General features: G+C 44.4%; 3 protein-coding genes across 8 annotated transcripts in view; 1 reads left to right on the forward strand and 2 right to left on the reverse strand.

Annotated features, from left to right (window-relative positions):
• The window catches only part of frmd3 (FERM domain containing 3), a 54,071-nt gene extending 50,935 nt beyond the window's left edge, over positions 1 to 3,136 (reverse strand). For 3 of the 5 annotated variants that reach the window (XM_076729968.1, XM_076729969.1, XM_076729967.1), the window contains exon 1: positions 2,251 to 2,858. In XM_076729968.1, coding sequence (XP_076586083.1) covers positions 2,251 to 2,355 — 105 coding nt within the window. In that variant the 5' untranslated portion in view covers positions 2,356 to 2,858. Of the gene's footprint in view, positions 1 to 2,250 lie in introns of all 5 variants that reach the window. The other 2 variants (XM_076729970.1, XM_076729971.1) reach the window with 2 other exon arrangements.
• A 97-nt stretch (positions 3,137 to 3,233) lies between these two features.
• LOC143320401 (putative gluconokinase) lies at positions 3,234 to 8,932 on the forward strand. 2 transcript variants are annotated; one of them, XM_076729972.1, is made up of 6 exons: positions 3,234 to 3,517; positions 3,642 to 3,709; positions 4,379 to 4,409; positions 4,512 to 4,598; positions 6,390 to 6,433; positions 7,012 to 8,932. In XM_076729972.1, exons 2-6 carry the CDS (start codon positions 3,672 to 3,674, stop codon positions 7,373 to 7,375), a joined length of 564 nt encoding a protein of 187 aa, XP_076586087.1. In that variant the 5' UTR covers positions 3,234 to 3,517; positions 3,642 to 3,671; the 3' UTR covers positions 7,376 to 8,932. The 2 variants fall into 2 exon arrangements, with proteins under 2 accessions (XP_076586087.1, XP_076586089.1); XM_076729974.1 differs by lacking the exons at positions 4,379 to 4,409; positions 6,390 to 6,433 and having other exon boundaries at positions 7,012 to 8,893.
• A 1,352-nt stretch (positions 8,933 to 10,284) lies between these two features.
• Positions 10,285 to 16,258, reverse strand: LOC143321326 (ubiquilin-1-like). The gene is made up of 11 exons (XM_076731621.1): positions 16,041 to 16,258; positions 15,695 to 15,837; positions 14,974 to 15,101; positions 14,599 to 14,861; positions 14,226 to 14,387; positions 13,957 to 14,125; positions 13,566 to 13,687; positions 13,045 to 13,128; positions 12,710 to 12,825; positions 12,409 to 12,580; positions 10,285 to 11,871 (listed from the first exon to the last, which is right to left on the reverse strand). The coding sequence occupies exons 1-11, from the start codon at positions 16,170 to 16,172 to the stop codon at positions 11,737 to 11,739; spliced, it is 1,626 nt and encodes a 541-aa protein (XP_076587736.1). The 5' UTR covers positions 16,173 to 16,258; the 3' UTR covers positions 10,285 to 11,736.
• Positions 16,259 to 16,441: the final 183 nt, after the last annotated feature.

The following is a 16,441-nucleotide window of genomic DNA, read 5'->3' on the forward strand; positions in this document are numbered from 1 at the left end:
TCATTCGATTTTAAGATGGCAATCAATTCAGCACTGTCCTCGCCGTCTCATCCTGATACAGCAGGAGCAGAATGGACAGAACAAAAGAAAGACAGACAGCGACACTGCAGAGAAAGAAAATAAGCAGATTAAGTGAGATATGGAAGTCTCCGAACAGTGGAAAGAGGAGAAGTGCTGTTGTTAGCATGAGGAGCACAGGATGTCATGAAATATGTAGGAAGGAGCAGCTCAGCACCGGAACACAAAGCCATTAAAGAAAGCCCTGGAAAATGCAGTTAGCTGGAAATATAAATGTCCATTTCCTTATCGTGTACAGATACACGGGCACACAGCTGAAAGCACGTACGCACTTTCACCATCTCGGACCTGAAAAGCCACACCTTAATGTTCTCAGATGTGTACACAGAGTTTAACACACTTTTGTGCTCTCAGGGACACAAGCACGCGGGGTTACATGCCTGTGTAACACAAAGAAGCAGACACAACCTCGCTCCGCCCCTCCTCCTCTCTCTGTGCACTTTGTGGTGTTTTGTAAATCATTGATTACGTGCATGTAGAAGACCAGCGAGACAGTTAGTTTGACATGCAGCGAGTGTTTTCAGTCTTTCAGGGTCAGGCAGCACGGCAGAGGCATCTGACAACTTCCTCTGAAGGCGGCTCAGGATGAGATGGGGTGCTGCTCGGAGCTGCGTTCACTCACGGCGCTCTCAACTCTGTTCAACTCACTGGGTTGTCAACAAGCTGGTGCTGCTGTGAAAGATTTGGTGCAATGCTGAATAGAATTTAATGGAAGAGCGTTCGTATACTGTGGCATTGCACGTATTTTTTATGCACTGTCCTCTATGAAACTTGTGTGTGCTCTATAACTATGAGTCATAATTTGGAAGATTCACAGGATTTTACTTTTATCTCTCTGGCAGCAGCTGCAGCTCAGAGCTGGAGGGGACCAGGCGCCACACAGGATCTAATTTGTTTGTGTAAACAGGGGAAACTTTTATTCTCCTTTGTTCAAGCAGCCCAGAAAGGTCTCAGTATTCAAATGAGATTAGCTACAGCCTACCATCCATTTACTAGATCCCGTGATCAGGTGTTAGTTCTTTTATGTCAGTTTTCCAGTTTTAAGATGATGGTTTGGACATAAGCTGACCCATCCATTAGCTATAGCCGCCCCACCTGGGACGGAAACAACACAAAATCCACTCAAAACTGATAAATGATGAAGGGAAACACCAAATATTAAGCTGCAGGCTACAACTCACAGATCAGCTCTTTTGATCTGGCTGACTTTGACATTTCAGCAGATGGCATGATCCTGTAAAGCCACCTCTTCATTAAGTATACACCTTTTTTTTCCTGATTACATTTCAGTATAGCAGTTTACATGCAAATGTGGCAGAGCTCCTCCTGCTTGTCTCATTCACCGGGTGGCACATTAAGCCACATTTTGCCACGAAAAGTGATGAATAGAAGTGTATTTCCATGGGTGCAGTTACTCTTTCAACAATTAAGGTTTCTCAAATTGTCTCTGACTCCAAAGGCTGTTTGATTTGAACCTGATAGTTACCAATCACACGCTCAGATTTTGCTACACAGGAGTGACGGTCTTGGCTGTCTGGTGGGCCACTTGAAGCCGGCTGAGTGGAAACATGTATCATCACCTCCATAGGCAAACAACAGGAGTCTCCATCTCTCTCTCCATTCACACACACACACACACACACACACACACACACACACACACACACAGAGCTACACAGACTGATTTCAATCAATAACCAAAACAGCATCATCATCCTCATCACCATCATCACCACCACACCCATTGAGCTCCAGCAGCTCCTCTGCTATGAACCAAACTTCATCCTAACTTCCCTCCGTGTGGGTCACATCTTGCTCGGATGACTAGTGGGTATGCTTTTCTCTCTCTCTCTCTCTCTTTTTTTTTTTTTTTTTCTAAATCTCATCACTACATAACCATCTCATGCTGGCAGTGTAGAGCAAAACATGCAACCTCTCCAGTAAATCACAGCAGCGTGGAAACTACAAGAACAACACGTTCAAAATGGTCTTTGTTGAACAAAAATGACGATATGATGAGGATAATTCCAATCATCACGGGGTTGTTGCAGCCTTAAATCGAGAATAGTTACAATCCAAACGTATAATTAAAGGAAATTCATCTGCTGCGTCCACGTTGTATTTGCAATAATCACAGAGGACAATGCATGAGGTAGATGAGGCTTCGTTTACCTGGATGCTGCAGGAGATCTCGGAGTCGTCCAGTAACCGGATCGTGCAGAGGACCTCCTGGTCCAAGGAGCGGATGCTTGGGCTGCGAAACCGGAGCATTTTCATCCTCCTGTCGGTTCTGTCTCAGCTCCTCATGTCAGTGGATCCACGGGCACAGCAGACGCACATACACGGAAGACTCACGCGTACACACGCATACATGCATGCGCCTTTCGGTCGGGTCTTGTCACCCCTTGTGACGCCCTTGGGAATGAATGGGTGGATGGTGAGATGGATGGATGGATGGATGGATAAGAGAATGGATGGATGCAACAGAGCGGGAGGGAGGAGAGCTTGCATCCGTCTCCTGCCTGCCCACTGATGGATCTACAGGAGGGAGGATGGCTTTTTCCCTCCTCTCTCTCTCTCTCTCCCTCTCTCTCTCTCTCTCTCTCTCTCTATCTGCTCACCTCTTTTCTTTCCAAATTTAAACACGAACCTTTCCGTTGCAATTATTGATCCCACGCGTGTGGTGTCACATGCAAATCACCCGCCCTGTGGAATTTCAAATATAGTCCTTCTACAATTTTCATAATTCAGAAAAAAACATTCACTCAAGTTATGTGCTAAGTTTCGAGGGCTCTCTGAACCCATTATTTTTTAGGCTACTGATTAAATAATCATGGTAAAATATACAGACTCCCAGCTGCATATAAGGTGTTGGGAAATCTTAATTGCATTACCGTTAAGTTGCGCATCGACATGAACATTTGTGTAAAAATCTGATATTTTGAAAAATGAAACACATTATTATACATTATTTCACACGGAGATCGAACCTGTGATCAGAAGCAGCTTCGGACATAACTCATCTGAACTGGGAGGTCGTTATATTTTCATCAATAATGACGTCAATTTAGCAGAAACGTCATTTGAACGTTACTGAACAGCGCGCTGTCCCTTTAAACGCGTCTTTAACTGACGTGCGTCGTGCGTCATCACGTTCTCCGGAAGACAAACAACGGCAATGGTTCAAGTCATGAAAATTGTTGTGTTGCTCTCGTGGGATATTATCGCCTCATTCAAGCATGTGACACTTATTGTTTCCGCTTCTTTCCTGTCAATGACAGTTTTGTCTTTTCTCAGCCGCCAAAAAAGGTAAAAAATGTTTGCACATCAGAACTGATAGCACCTGTTCATTGGAAGGTTACACCTGTGCAGAGTTTCCGTTGTCATTATCGAGTTAAGATCCCAGCAGCTACGCCAACACCACTGGTTCATTATAACGGTAGGTTATATGAGCGCATCGTTGTACATCGTTATATTCTTATGTACGATTTGTTGGGCATGCAGACAAGTTTATGGCATCAGCTGTAAAGACATTTGTCTCCGTCTTCTTCGATCCATTTCAGGACAGGATCCCTCTAGATCCCACAAACAGGATGATCTACATCATAATGGGAGTCTCAGGCTCTGGAAAGTATGTATACTGTCTGTTTATGTTTATTTACAACAGGCTGACAGGGTGGCACGAGAGGCACATTGAGTGGAGTATATGATGTTTAAATGCTTTGGAGAAAATAAATTAGATTTGCCTACATCAGTGATCACTAGGTGCTACTTTATTAACTATGTCTCATTACATAATTGGCTTACAATAAGCCAGTCCTGTAAAGGAGGTGCATTAACACCAGAATACGACTGCAGAGCTGCAGCTAACAACTGATTTCATTATCCGATAACCAGCCAATTTCTTTCTCAGTTGACCATTTAATTATTTTGGCTATAAAATATCAGAAAATAGCAACAAATGATAATCAGATTTTCCTAAAGCCCAAGGCTCAAATTCCTTGTTTTGTCTGCCAAAATTCCAAAAATCAAAGATATGCAATTTACTGTAGTATCAGACACAGAAAAGCAGAATGTGCTCCTGATTAAGAAGCTGGAACTGGGTCCTGTTTCATATTTCACTTGAGAAATGTTTCAGAATGTTCTTTGATCATCATTATAGTTGCTGATTAATTTTCACTAATGGATTAGTCATTCCAATGAATCATTCAAGCTCTAAACTCCAGCATCTGTGACAGTAAACATGTTTTGAACTTAATTATCTCACTATGTCAATTCTCTTATGTCTTTTCTTATGCAGAAGCACTTTAGGAGCCTTCCTATCAGAAAAGGTAATTGACAGACAGACACACACACACACACACACACACACACACCTGCATCATGTGTCTGCACACAGTATGACTAAACACTCACTTGTATCCACTCATCAGCTGGGCTGGCCGCTGCATGAAGGGGATTGCTTCCACCCACAGGAGAACATTGAGAAGATGGCTCATGGTGAACCACTCACAGACCAGGTCAGCCCAGGGGTGTGTGTCTGTGTGTGTGTGTGTGTGTGTGTGTGTGTGTGTGTGTGTGTGTGTGTGTGTGTGTGTGTCTTGTCAGCTCAAGTTGAATGCCACTCATTTATGGACTGAGCCATTTCTCTTCTGTCATGAGTCAATCATTGTCTCAGACTTGCAGCCACAGTAACTCAACAAGTGTCTGGAGGAAGCGTCAGTGGAGCAGACAGTGAGAGCAGCGGGGAGGGAAACGGAGCTTTTCATCCCAGCCCACGGTCCTAAAGTGCAGTCGAGGGATTTATTTTCTGTTTGTTCGACATCTATCTTTTCCCTGTCCATGCTGACTTTCAAAATAAAGGGAGACCTCCAAACAATTGACTGGCTACCTGCCAAAATTGAGCTTACACGCTTGCAGGCAGAGCAACCTCTGCCAACGTTTGGCAGCAGTTTGCTGGTAGCGGTGTTTGGTGGCTGATGATAACCTCCCACTCGCTTTGAGAATTACCCGGGGACCTGCTCTGTCCAATGCTTTGGCATACTTTAAAAATGCTCAACATTTGGCAGTTTGAGAATGAATGATGAGGTGAAGCAGAAATGTAAATTTGGGATTACTGTCAGGCTGTGGCAAAAATGTGTCTTTCATGCCAGTATTAGAGTTGGCAGGTTGAGGTTGGCATAACCGAACGGGACATGAGAGAATGTGATTCCTCTCAATCGAGTTCAGCTCTTCAGATGAAAGGCCCTGCAGTGAGGAAAAAAAACGTGACTCCAGATCAGTTGTAACCAAATTAGGACTGGATTCTATTTCTGATTGCAGTGTAATCAAAGATGCGTTTGTGCTGCCATGTCTGCCGTCTGATCTCTGTTTGATTCCCTGATTGGTTCTTTGAGTTAAGTCCATTGAAAAGAAAATATTGGCAGTGTGAGTTCTGACTTGGAATAATCAGATCCACCATAAACAGCTTCTGCTGCACTGTGCCTGCTGCAGCTGCTTCATTTTTTAACTTTTTTTTTTTTTCCAGGTATGACTTCTGTACCTGAATGCAGTATTTTTAGAGGAGAGGGGAATATTTTTGGTGAATTTCTGAAACAGCCTTTAGTGTGATGATGCAGTGTGGCTTCACCGCTGCAGGCTCAACTCACCCTGCAGCTTGTCCCTCTGATGGTCGATGATATGCTGAAATCAGGAGTGCATTTGATTGAATTCACCACAGCTGAGTCTGGTCATAGTGCCCTCTCTCGCTTCTCCGGGCAGGCAAAATGCTTAAAGCTGTAAACGTCTGAAATCAAGTGAAGAACAAGATTTATTTTTCTCATTTCAAGCAACTACAATCAATATTTTTCTAATGACAGAGTATCAAATGACAATGTGGACGGGGTCGTTTGTACCTACAGTGATTTATCACCTGAATCTGCGGCTCCCCACTTTACTGAGCTTTACAGCGACTTTCGAGCCAGCGTTACTGTTTAGAGTCACTGTAACTGCTCTCAGCATCATTTTCAGCCACAGCTGGCAGCTTTTTTTAGTAAAAACCGACTGTACACTACCTGCTCAGCACCAAACGGCACAGTTCTTGTGAACATAGTGAAGCATTTAGCATCAAAAGAGTCAGATATTTCCCTCAGGAGTTGGTAGAGACCAAAAACAGCTAAAACAGAGACAATGTTGGACTAACATTCAGCGAGGGGACACACCCTGACAGACATTTCTTAACAAGATTAACAGCTGCTGTCAACAATGATTAAATAAGTCGACAACATGCTGTTTACCACAAAAGTGTATCCAGTTGTTGTTTGTCTCTTCAGGACAGATTGCCTTGGCTTCTCAAACTACATGAAGTCATCGAGAGGTAAGAATAAACAAACCTCTTATATACACAGACTATCACGCACATGCACTGAAAACACTGCATACTTTGGTAATGACAGACATGGAGGAGAAGATGGGTTTAGAGAGTGAGAGGGAGCAGAGCAGCGAGGTGTGGATACGCAGGCGTGAAATTGTGGGAGAAAAAGATCAAAAATATCAAAGATGGTTTTGAAAATTGAGATGAAAACCAGAGAGCGAGGAAAGGGAGTTTGGGAAAGTAAAGACAGATGAAGTGAGCGAGAGAGCGGAGAAGAGGTGGGGGAGAGCTGAGAAGTATGCCATCTCTTTCTTAAAATGTCTGGCGGCATCAAAGACTTCTTTTCCTTAACTCTTCCACACTCATACACTTACTTGTTCTCCATCAGCTCATCCCAGTGTCCCTTCTTTTCTCTTCACCTCCTCCTCCTCTTCAGCTGTTTGTCACCAGAGTTCACTTTAAGTTTCTTTAGTTTGTCTCCCCACAGTTTTTAACATTTTTCTTGTTAACCAGGCGACATTCCAGTGTGCAGTTCAGCAGTTCTCACTGATTCTGCGCTCACGTGTGTCTTCTGATCCCAGAGAAAGGTGTTCAGGCTCCGACGCTCTCGTGGCATGCTCCGCCCTGAAGCGCCTGTACAGGCAGATCCTGCTCTATGGCACCAAAGCCCTCGCTTCCTCTACCGGTCCAGGCCAAGAAGTCCTGCCCCCCGCCTCTCCTGATGTCTTCTTTCTCTTCCTACACGGTGACTATGATCTCCTTCACCAGAGGATGGTGGCCCGGAGGGGACATTACATGAAAGCAGACCTGCTGCGCTCCCAGTTTGATGTGTTAGAGCCTCCGTTGGACGAGGAGAACGTGTTGTCGCTGGACATCAGGAGGAGCATCCCTGATATGGCCATGGAGGTCGAGAGGCACGTCATCAGCCTCAAGTCGTCACCATGACCACCACAGCAGATCAAAAGAGGCCAGCATCAGTTTTTAGCCATGTTTTGAGGGATGGTCGGCCGGTCCTCCACTCTTCCCCAGACTGAAATTTCTCAACGACCATCAGATAGTGAAATTAACTGCAGATACTCAAGATCCCTTCAAGATGAATTCCAATGACTTCCTTCATCCCCTGACTTCTCTTGTAGCGCCATCTGCAGGTCAAAGTTGTCACTCATTCAGTGAAGTATCGCTGCATCTGTGTGATGGTTTGGCTGGTTCACAGGTTCCAGGCCATGAATCGTGCTGACTCTGGTCATTCTCTGACTTTTCCGTTAGTGCCACTATCAGGTTGACATTGGTGCTTTTAGTGAAATATCTCTAGAGAATAAATGGTAATAACTTTGGTCATCCCCTCACCTTTCGTCTAGTGCCATCATGAGTACTTTGATTTATGACCCAATACCTGCAAATCTAATGACAATCCTTAGCTGTAGTTTGTGTTAAGTACTAATTAACATTATTATGTTAACATGCTCAGTTAAAAGATGACGAACGTCTGTTTGATGGCATTCTGTTGTTAACATTGCATTGTGCCTCAACAGAGCTTCACATAGCTGTGAGCGTGCCCACACTTTATGATCCGCTCTCCATATGTAGTTCATATCTCAGTGAAGATGAGAAGCAAAGCATTGTTTCAGCTGTCGCGCAGAGACACGGAGAAGCTTGTGCAGTAGTGACAGCTTCGGTTTGATCTGCTCATTAGCACTTCAGTGCAGAATCAGTATGATCCTGTGGTGCGTTTGTGATGCTGAAAACATTTCAAAACACAGCCTAAGTGCCATCACAGTGTATGTTTGACAGTGCATTTGAATTGGGACCAAAAAAGTGCTTTTTTTTGTGAATGAGATCTGAACCTCTTGTAGTACACAACAAAGGAAAACACAGCAGTTAGAGATAGAGTGGATATTAGCTCTTTGAGTTTGAAGAGAATTGTGGTATTTCAATAGTTTGCGCTTTGAAGATTCACAGTAATGTTGTTGCAGAAAATCTATTTGCACAGACAGCAAGTTATGATGGACCAATGCCTTGAGCTAAATTTTCTTATAGGAAAAAGCTTTTTAAAAGTTTTAAGCCAAAAATGAACCCAACCGTGCAAAAAAGTATGTTTTATGTTCAGAACTTTTATGTTTTTGTTTCACTGCTGTAAGAAACCTGCAACACCTACAAGGGACAATTAGCTTTTTGGCTTTGCAGTCACTGTATTAGGATGATTCGCAGCTGCACAAATATGGAAAAGAAATGAACTGATGATGGTTTTGGTTGAATATTTCATGCCTCAAGTTTTGGAATCCTGTGTTTAATTGTTTACTGCATATTTAAATGTTTGCTGACATCTCCATGACACTGGGAACTGAGGCCGCAACTAACATCATTAACGATTAATGACAATTGTTTCTTCGATTTTTATGCTCTCAATAAAATCAGAGAATGGTGTAAAATGTTGGTCACAATTTCCTAAAACCTGTCAAGCCAGTCAGTTTGTCCAATCATCAAAAATATACCATAAGTTGTTGAAAAAATGCATTTGAGTTACTATAATGATTTACCACCTGACAAAATCTGCTTCATTTAACACAATGTTATGTTTCAGATGACTCCAAACAATCTCTGATTCCTCTAATCTGCTTTTGAATCGATTTTTAATGAACTAAGCTGCTTAGCTGACAAGTTAGCATCTTTAAATGGATTAGTTGAGTTGCAAGCTCCTGCAAATCGTGTTTATATCATTTGATCTGTCAAACCACCTTTCACACGCTGACATCACCTGCCAAATGCACCGAGCAATCTCAAAATCCAATCTTCAAAAGTGCAACGATGAAAGGGATTTAGATTTAGCTTCTCTCTGCTACAGCGTGCTGGCAGGTCTGGCCACGCTGACGATAGCTTTGCCGCACTAAAGGTCAGATCAGGTCAAGGCTCTGTGACACACAGGTGACTGTGACCGCGGTGCCCCCAACACTCTCTGCCAAACACAGACCCCCACTCAGCACCGTGGAGATGTTTTCGTGGTGTGACTCATCTCCAAACCTCAACCCGAATATTTTAGGAGCTTCTAATCCAGAAAACCCCCCTTGGCTACTCTCATATCTCACACATCCAGACGAACAGGCGCACACACATACAAGCACACACCACTAGAGATTAAAGCCCCCTCAGTCTGGCAGCAATAGACGAACACACACAGGTTGTCAAGTGGATCACATACACACACATCTGATGTTGAAGTACGTGTCCTGGGCGTCAGTTAATCCACGAGGTCTTTGAGAGCGAGGACACGAAACCAGGAACTGAAAACAGCACAACATTCTCTCACACACACACACACACACACACACACACACACACATACGTACATACATACATTCACACACACACACACATACATCCTATTATGCTCACTAATAGCCTTTAATTATGACTTTGTGCTTATTTGGCGTGAGTTTATATAAGTAAATGACATAATTTTTGCCATGATTGTGGTTTAACACTGTTGAACATCAGACCCAGACATCAGGGAGGTAAATAATATGACAATCATGAAGAATCAAGTGAGATCTGTGACTCAGAAATGAAATATTATGTGTCTGCATAATTCCATCAAAAAAGCTGGTATCACTGAAGAGGTTCAGTGTAACTGCCCTCTGGTGTTCATAGTTGAGTAGATGTAAGTAGTGCAGAGAAGAGCCTGGGAAAATACCTCTGCAATGAAGTTTGGTCTGTAAACTCATTTTGATGAATAGAGGATTTTTTTTTTCTCAAATTCAGTAAAAAGGGCTGATGGATTATATGTAATAGTTACACTGGTGACTGTATGGTAATATACCGCGTTTGATCAATCAAAGATGGCAGACCAGTTTCTGTTTCATTTGTGTCTTTATTGAGACAGTCAGGTGGTGCTAATGATCACTACGCTAACTCTGAGTACAACATTAAGTGTTTTTAGCTCTCAGATGTGAGGATTTGCTGCTTTTCTAGGTTTCATTTCATTGTAAATTGAACATTTTTGGAGTTTTAGTTGAACAGAAGAAGCCCCTTGAAGACGTCACTCTGGGAAGTTGTGATTGATGTTTTTCCAGTATCTTCTGACATTTTATAGGCTAAATGATTGATATGGTAATCATAAAAAAATCTATAATGGAAATAATAATTTGGAACATCCATAAACTACTGTTGAAATAACTGAACTGTTAACTCTACTGCAAAACTGTTCACCTTAGAGTGACCACCGCGGCATAAAGGGAGCACAGCATGCTTTACAGAGCTCGCCATCATCATGAATTCATGTTAAAATGACAAATAGGATATAAATACATATTTGAGGGACAATAGAATAATGTTAAATGACACAAACCAGTAAATAACAGAACAGCATCTCGCAGTTGTTACTGATTACATCTGATCCAAAAGTCAGCTCGATGAGTGAAAGCATGCTGCTCAGTCATTGTGTAGTGAAATCCAAAGGGACACAAATGTACCCGCTCCTCATGGCACAAAAACACTGCAGCACGGTGCTTTTACTGGAGCTGAATATACGCTTAAGGAAAGAACAGAAAATCCCAGTGAAAGATAGTTAGGCACAAAGGCTTTCTAAGAACTGTCTCACCAGTGTCATCCCAATCCTCGTCATCACCACCGTCATCATCACCGTCATCATCATGAGCGTCACTCATTAAGTGTGGAAGTTCCAAAAGCGTTGCAATCCTGTGCGGAGTCAACCTCAACCATTTTAAACACATCTTTTAGAGCTGAGTCCTGAGACAAACTTTAGGATTACCTGGAATGTCAGATCTTTGCAGCCTGTGGTGGACAAGACACGACAGCAGGGCCTGAGCTTACGAACCAGAACATCTGACTGTCTCTGAATGTGTATGTAACTGCTACAAGTCTACATATATGAGGTGGATTTAAGTACCTGTACAGACCTTCATAAATGCCCGTCTATGACAGAGTGAAAGCGATTGTGTTCTTTTGTTTCTACCCTAATGTTACCCTACAGCACTCACTCTGGAGGGGAAGGAAACATCCTCCTTCTGTATATATGTGTGTGAGGTAAGGACTGCAGACAGAGGTTAGGATTGGAAGTAGAGGAATGAATATAAGTGTGTCTTTGAAAGTGCAGCAATATAAATATGGCTTACATGCCTGTGATGTTCATTTTTCTAAAGCACTTTGTCATTGTTGATAATCATAAGTTTATATTATTATTATCATCATGTTTGAGTGTCAGTGCTTACATGTAAATGTCAGTATACGTGGATTCACTTGTGTATCTGTGTGTATGTGTGTGTGTGTGTGAGTGTGTGTGTGTGTGTGTGTCAGGGACTGAGCAGATGTACTGCAGTGGTGACGTCTCCTCCTGTGCTGATGAGGGCCTGAAGGTTTGCCTGTCTGTCTCTGAAGCCCATTGAGCTCAGCTGCTCCAGCTCCTCCTGGAACTCCTCACCATGGACCTGACAGGACATGACAGGACATGAGAGGAGAGTTCATTAAAATCTTAATTATGACAAGAACGTGATCAAAAAGAATGAGTAAACAGTTTGTGTGTCTCTGAGAGGGAAAAACACAGCTGCACTGGCCTCTGTTGGTTGAAAGGTGTAAATCTGTGGACCCTCTGACTACCTCAAACATCACAGCTGGATGTGTCCAGATGTGGTGCAGTGTGGTACTACAGAGCCACAGTAGCATCTTTACTGCACAGATTGTGGAAGAAGCATGTGGAATGTTCCAAACAGGTGTTTTAGGAGCGTTCCACATCTTTCCCAGTCTTTTGTTGCTCCTGTCCCAACTTCTTTGGAATGAGGTTGTAAGTTAACATGTTGTATCATGTACTTGCCTTCTGTGAGAATAATGAGGCCAGCATTGTAAAGAGATGTTTCCACATGGTTTTAGGCCTAAAACTGTTATTTACTGGTGATTTTTCCAATTCAGGAGCAGTTCACATCAATTGCAGAAGCAGACAACGTCATTGTAAGGAAACACTGAGATACCCCATAATCGCTGTTAGCCAGCGCCTGTAGCATCTGCTGTACAAACTTCTGCTGCTGCTGCTCTGTCACCATGGCAACCCCGGGACCACTTCTTGATTGGTTGTTGAGGACAGAGTCAGATCCTTGCTCATTGGCAGCATCAGCACTGGCTCCAGTGGTCCCAAGTCCAACCCTGCAGGACAGACATGAGGTGGTCAATGAATTTAATGCATTTGCATGAAAGTGTTGCTTCTCCCTAGAAACTGAGTAATCTTCAGTTTAAGGTGTACTGTGTGTGTTCATTTTGCATATTTATACTCACGTGGGTATCAGTGCTGGAGCCTCTGCAGCCAGAGTCTGTAGGGCCTGTTGGATCTGTAGCAGAGCCTCCATGGCTCTGGGGTTCAACATGGCTGACAGCAGCTCTGGAGTCTGCATCTACAAAAATGACCATTAAGAATGAAGATACTGATCATAAACAATACACACTGGAGCTTGAGCAGCGGCTCTGTGGAGTTTATTATGGAGGACCAGTGTCCATGTAAAAAATAAACAGCAGTTTTAAGGCAAGCAAAGATATCTCTGTAGCAAAACAGCTGTTGTTCGAGTAAATGATTGACAGGTCAGCATGTTTAATCGTGAGGAGAGTAAACTAACCTGTTGCAGGAAGAGAGGGATCTGCTGTCTCATCTGCTGCTGCAGCTGAGGATGTCCTGAGAACAAAGGGTGGCTCAGCAGCATCTGAAACAGGAAGAAGATGAGAGCTGTTAGTGTTGTAAGAGCTGCCTGAGTGTGCAGGATTTGTGTCAGAGATTATGGGGATGTGCTGTGTGTGTTAACAAGAGGTGGGGGTTAGGGAGGGATTCTAGCCGGGTTTCACACCTGTGAATTGCAGCCTACATGAGATTCAGATGCTCACATACAACATAAGTACATGGTTGGGAAGAAGTAAATGCTATGAAGTGAAAATAAGATTATATTTCTGTACTTTCACTGAAGACACATTTCAAATGCAGGGCTTTTACTTGTAACAGAGTATTTCTTACAGCATTTTAGTACTTCTACTTCAGTAAAGGATCCTAATACTTCCTCTACCACTGTGCGTGCGTGCGTGCGTGCGTGCGTGCGTGCGTGCGTGCGTGCGTGCGTGCGTGCGTGCGTGCGTGCGTGCGTGCCACCTGTGAAGCCAGGTCAGGGTTCTGGCTGAGGCAGTTCAGGAGACTGCTGACGTACGGCCCAGACAGCAGGCTCTCCATCAGTCCTGGACTGGCTGTGATCTCCTCCAGCAGCGACTGCATGCCTGAGGAAAGAGGGAGGAGGCCACAGATAGAGGAGGAATGAGAAATGAATGCATATACAGTTTATCTTGTTAAAACTGATGGCATATTGTTTTGGTTCATTTTGGGGGAAATGGCCATGAGTACGAACGTCAAACTGAGAAAGCATATGTTTGTATGATAGCAGCTTTGCCACAGCGGTTTGATTGGCTCACTATCACATGGCACTCATGGGGATGAACTTCTACTTTTCCTCTTAGTGTAGTGAAACCGTGGATTTGTATTTTCGTGCCTGCAGTCATGGCGCTCTGAGGGTTTGGATCAGCTCTGGACGGAGCGGTCAGTCCTCTGAGAGGATCTGTGGAGTGACTGGAGAGGGGAGGAATCTGCTCGCCTTCTCTCTCAGCCGGCTGTTGATTCTCAGATGATGTCGTCACCACTGGTGGTACTCCTGTCTGGACCTGAAAGACAGAGGAGATGACAACAGATTAAAAAAACAAGATTAGTTTGACTTTATCCAGACAAATCGTTCAGGAAAACATTCATTTTCCAAACCTTTACCTGTGATAGTTTGAAACTTTTTGTGTCAGTCCTTTGAAGGCCATCAGAATCACCAGCGACGGTTTCAGGGTTTTCCTGCTCTGGCTGCAAATTGTTTAACGCTCTGTCTTCATTGTGCATCACTTCCTCTATCATGTCAGGGTTCCTAGCGAGCTCCAGCACCTGGACAGTGGCAGCGAGCGCGCACGCACACGCACACGCACGCACGCACGCACACACACACACACACACACACACACACACACACACACACACACACACACACACACACACACACACACACACACGACAGTGCTTTGGCATACTAACCCCTGCCACTCAAAACGGCCAACAGATCTCAAACACACACTCAGAGACCTCTTTTTATCCCCACCTGTGTGATGACATCTGCGTTGTTAAGCATATCTCCCACCTCTGGGTTTGTCTGCAGGAGCTGCTGAATTTGGGGATTAGACAGAATGAGCTGTCTGGCTAGTTGAGGGCTGGAGGTGGACAGGGTGCTCTGCACGAAGGGGCTGCTCAGGACACGGCGCATCATCTCCGGGTCAGCCAGCAGCTGGCTCTCCATCTGGTGCTGGAGCGATGGGAAGAAGCCAGGGCCGCTGTTTGTTAGGCCAAGACTGTCCAGACCTTCCACTATGGTAACAAGACCAGATCAAATGAACAGGAGGATGTGAGCCAGATAGAGAGGATAAGAAAAATGAAGACCAGAGATTACACAGGGACGTCTGTGCTGTGCAGTTCTTACCCAGGCAGAGGGGAGAGGTGGGAGATGGGGTGAAGTTATCAGGGTCGGGATCGAGGACGACTGTGAGCTGTGAGCGGACCTTTTCTGGAGCTGGATCACTGGTGGGCGCAGCAGACGAATGCTGAGGCCTGAGAAGGATGGACTGAATCTTTGTCTGGTTCATACTCATTTCAGTGCTATGAACTTAATAACATTGTGACAAGCAATGACTACACAAGTAATCAATAATTGCATGAATATCATCAAATGCAGATCCTTCACAACAGTAAGCAGACACATGGACAGATAGACTGCAGGGCTTCACCTGAGGACAAACATGTACAACAGCAGAGGCTTCCTCAGCATTTTAATGTGGATCTTTCAGTGTCACTTAGATGTTGGAGCGTGAACTCTCTGAGAATCAGTTTCCTTAATAATAGGTTCGTTAACAATGATCTAATCCCCTAGTTGCCTCTATGTATCTGGTTGAATACTTCTGTAAAGGCCCTGCTGAAATCATCATGTCACAGATCATGCTTTGTGAATTTCTTGGTGTTTGACATAAAAAAAACCTGAAGTTGAGCTCAGGGGATCTAAAACCTGGTCTTATTTTTACTCTGCTCTATGTTCAGGCTGTCTCCCTGCTCATCCTTTGCCTCCTTCTAGTGTATTGTTAAAGAGAAATACAAAAAAAGATGCTCCTCTCTCTCCTCACCGCACGCAGGCCTGCATTGCTCTGTACCTTTGGATCATGCAGAGGCTGACTGAGCCATCTTGTGCCTTAAGGTGACTCAGGAGTTCTGACTCTCTGAGGACCCGGCCGGAGTGGATCAGCACCAGCCGCTCAGCCGGGACTCCCTGACGCTCTGCTAGATCCCATTTCAGCTGTGTAAACACACACACACACACACACACACACACACACACACACACACACACACACACACACACACACACTTTGTCTTTCTTTCTTTTTTTTCCCAAGGACATTAGGCTACAGCTTAAGCGCAAATCAAGCCATTTCTGCGCACACAGGATCCAAGCACAGGACCTTAGCCCGAAAGCAGTGGCGCGCTTGTTGTCCTGACCTGTCTGACGGTGCAGCCTCCTCTGATGGTGAAGTCTTGGCTGTCCGTGGGACTTCTGACGGCAACGTGGATCGTTTCGGACCTCTGACGATCACCCCGTGCTCTCGGTTCATGTTTCACCGGGCCTGACATCTCAGTCTTGTCTGGGCCGACGATGGAGATGAGCGGACCTGCAGAGGAGCGCACGGACCCGGACTGGAGGTGCGCGTCTGTCCCGATGACTCGGCAGAAAGTTGTGTGGATGCGCGCCTGCTCTGAGCCGACTGCGCAGGGTGGCGTGGATACAAATCCTGCATCTATTACCTTTCTGACATTTTATAACGCTCGGTTTGTTATATGGGTGCCGCTGCGGCCAGTCTTCATAAATTATTTCATGCCTGAACAGTTATATAACTTCATGA

This window comes from Chaetodon auriga, chromosome 5 (assembly GCF_051107435.1).
Source record: "Chaetodon auriga isolate fChaAug3 chromosome 5, fChaAug3.hap1, whole genome shotgun sequence".
In the NCBI taxonomy this organism is placed as follows: domain Eukaryota; kingdom Metazoa; phylum Chordata; class Actinopteri; order Chaetodontiformes; family Chaetodontidae; genus Chaetodon; species Chaetodon auriga.

What these genes read in the sequence shown, in the direction of transcription:
- LOC143320401 (XM_076729972.1), top strand. Translation starts at nt 3,672, where the DNA reads ATGATCTACATCATAATGGGAGTCTCAGGCTCTGGAAA. An exon ending in GGAGTCTCAGGCTCTGGAAA is followed by an intron (nt 3,710 to 4,378) that starts GTATGTATACTG and finishes TTTCTTATGCAG; the next exon opens with AAGCACTTTAGGAGCCTTCC. An exon ending in GAGCCTTCCTATCAGAAAAG is followed by an intron (nt 4,410 to 4,511) that starts GTAATTGACAGA and finishes TCCACTCATCAG; the next exon opens with CTGGGCTGGCCGCTGCATGA.
- LOC143321326 (XM_076731621.1), bottom strand. Translation starts at nt 16,172, where the DNA reads ATGTCAGGCCCGGTGAAACATGAACCGAGAGCACGGGGTGATCGTCAG. An exon ending in GAGGCTGCACCGTCAGACAG is followed by an intron (nt 15,838 to 16,040) that starts GTCAGGACAACA and finishes GTGTTTACACAG; the next exon opens with CTGAAATGGGATCTAGCAGA. An exon ending in TCAGAGCGCCATGACTGCAG is followed by an intron (nt 13,688 to 13,956) that starts GCACGAAAATAC and finishes CTCTTTCCTCAG; the next exon opens with GCATGCAGTCGCTGCTGGAG.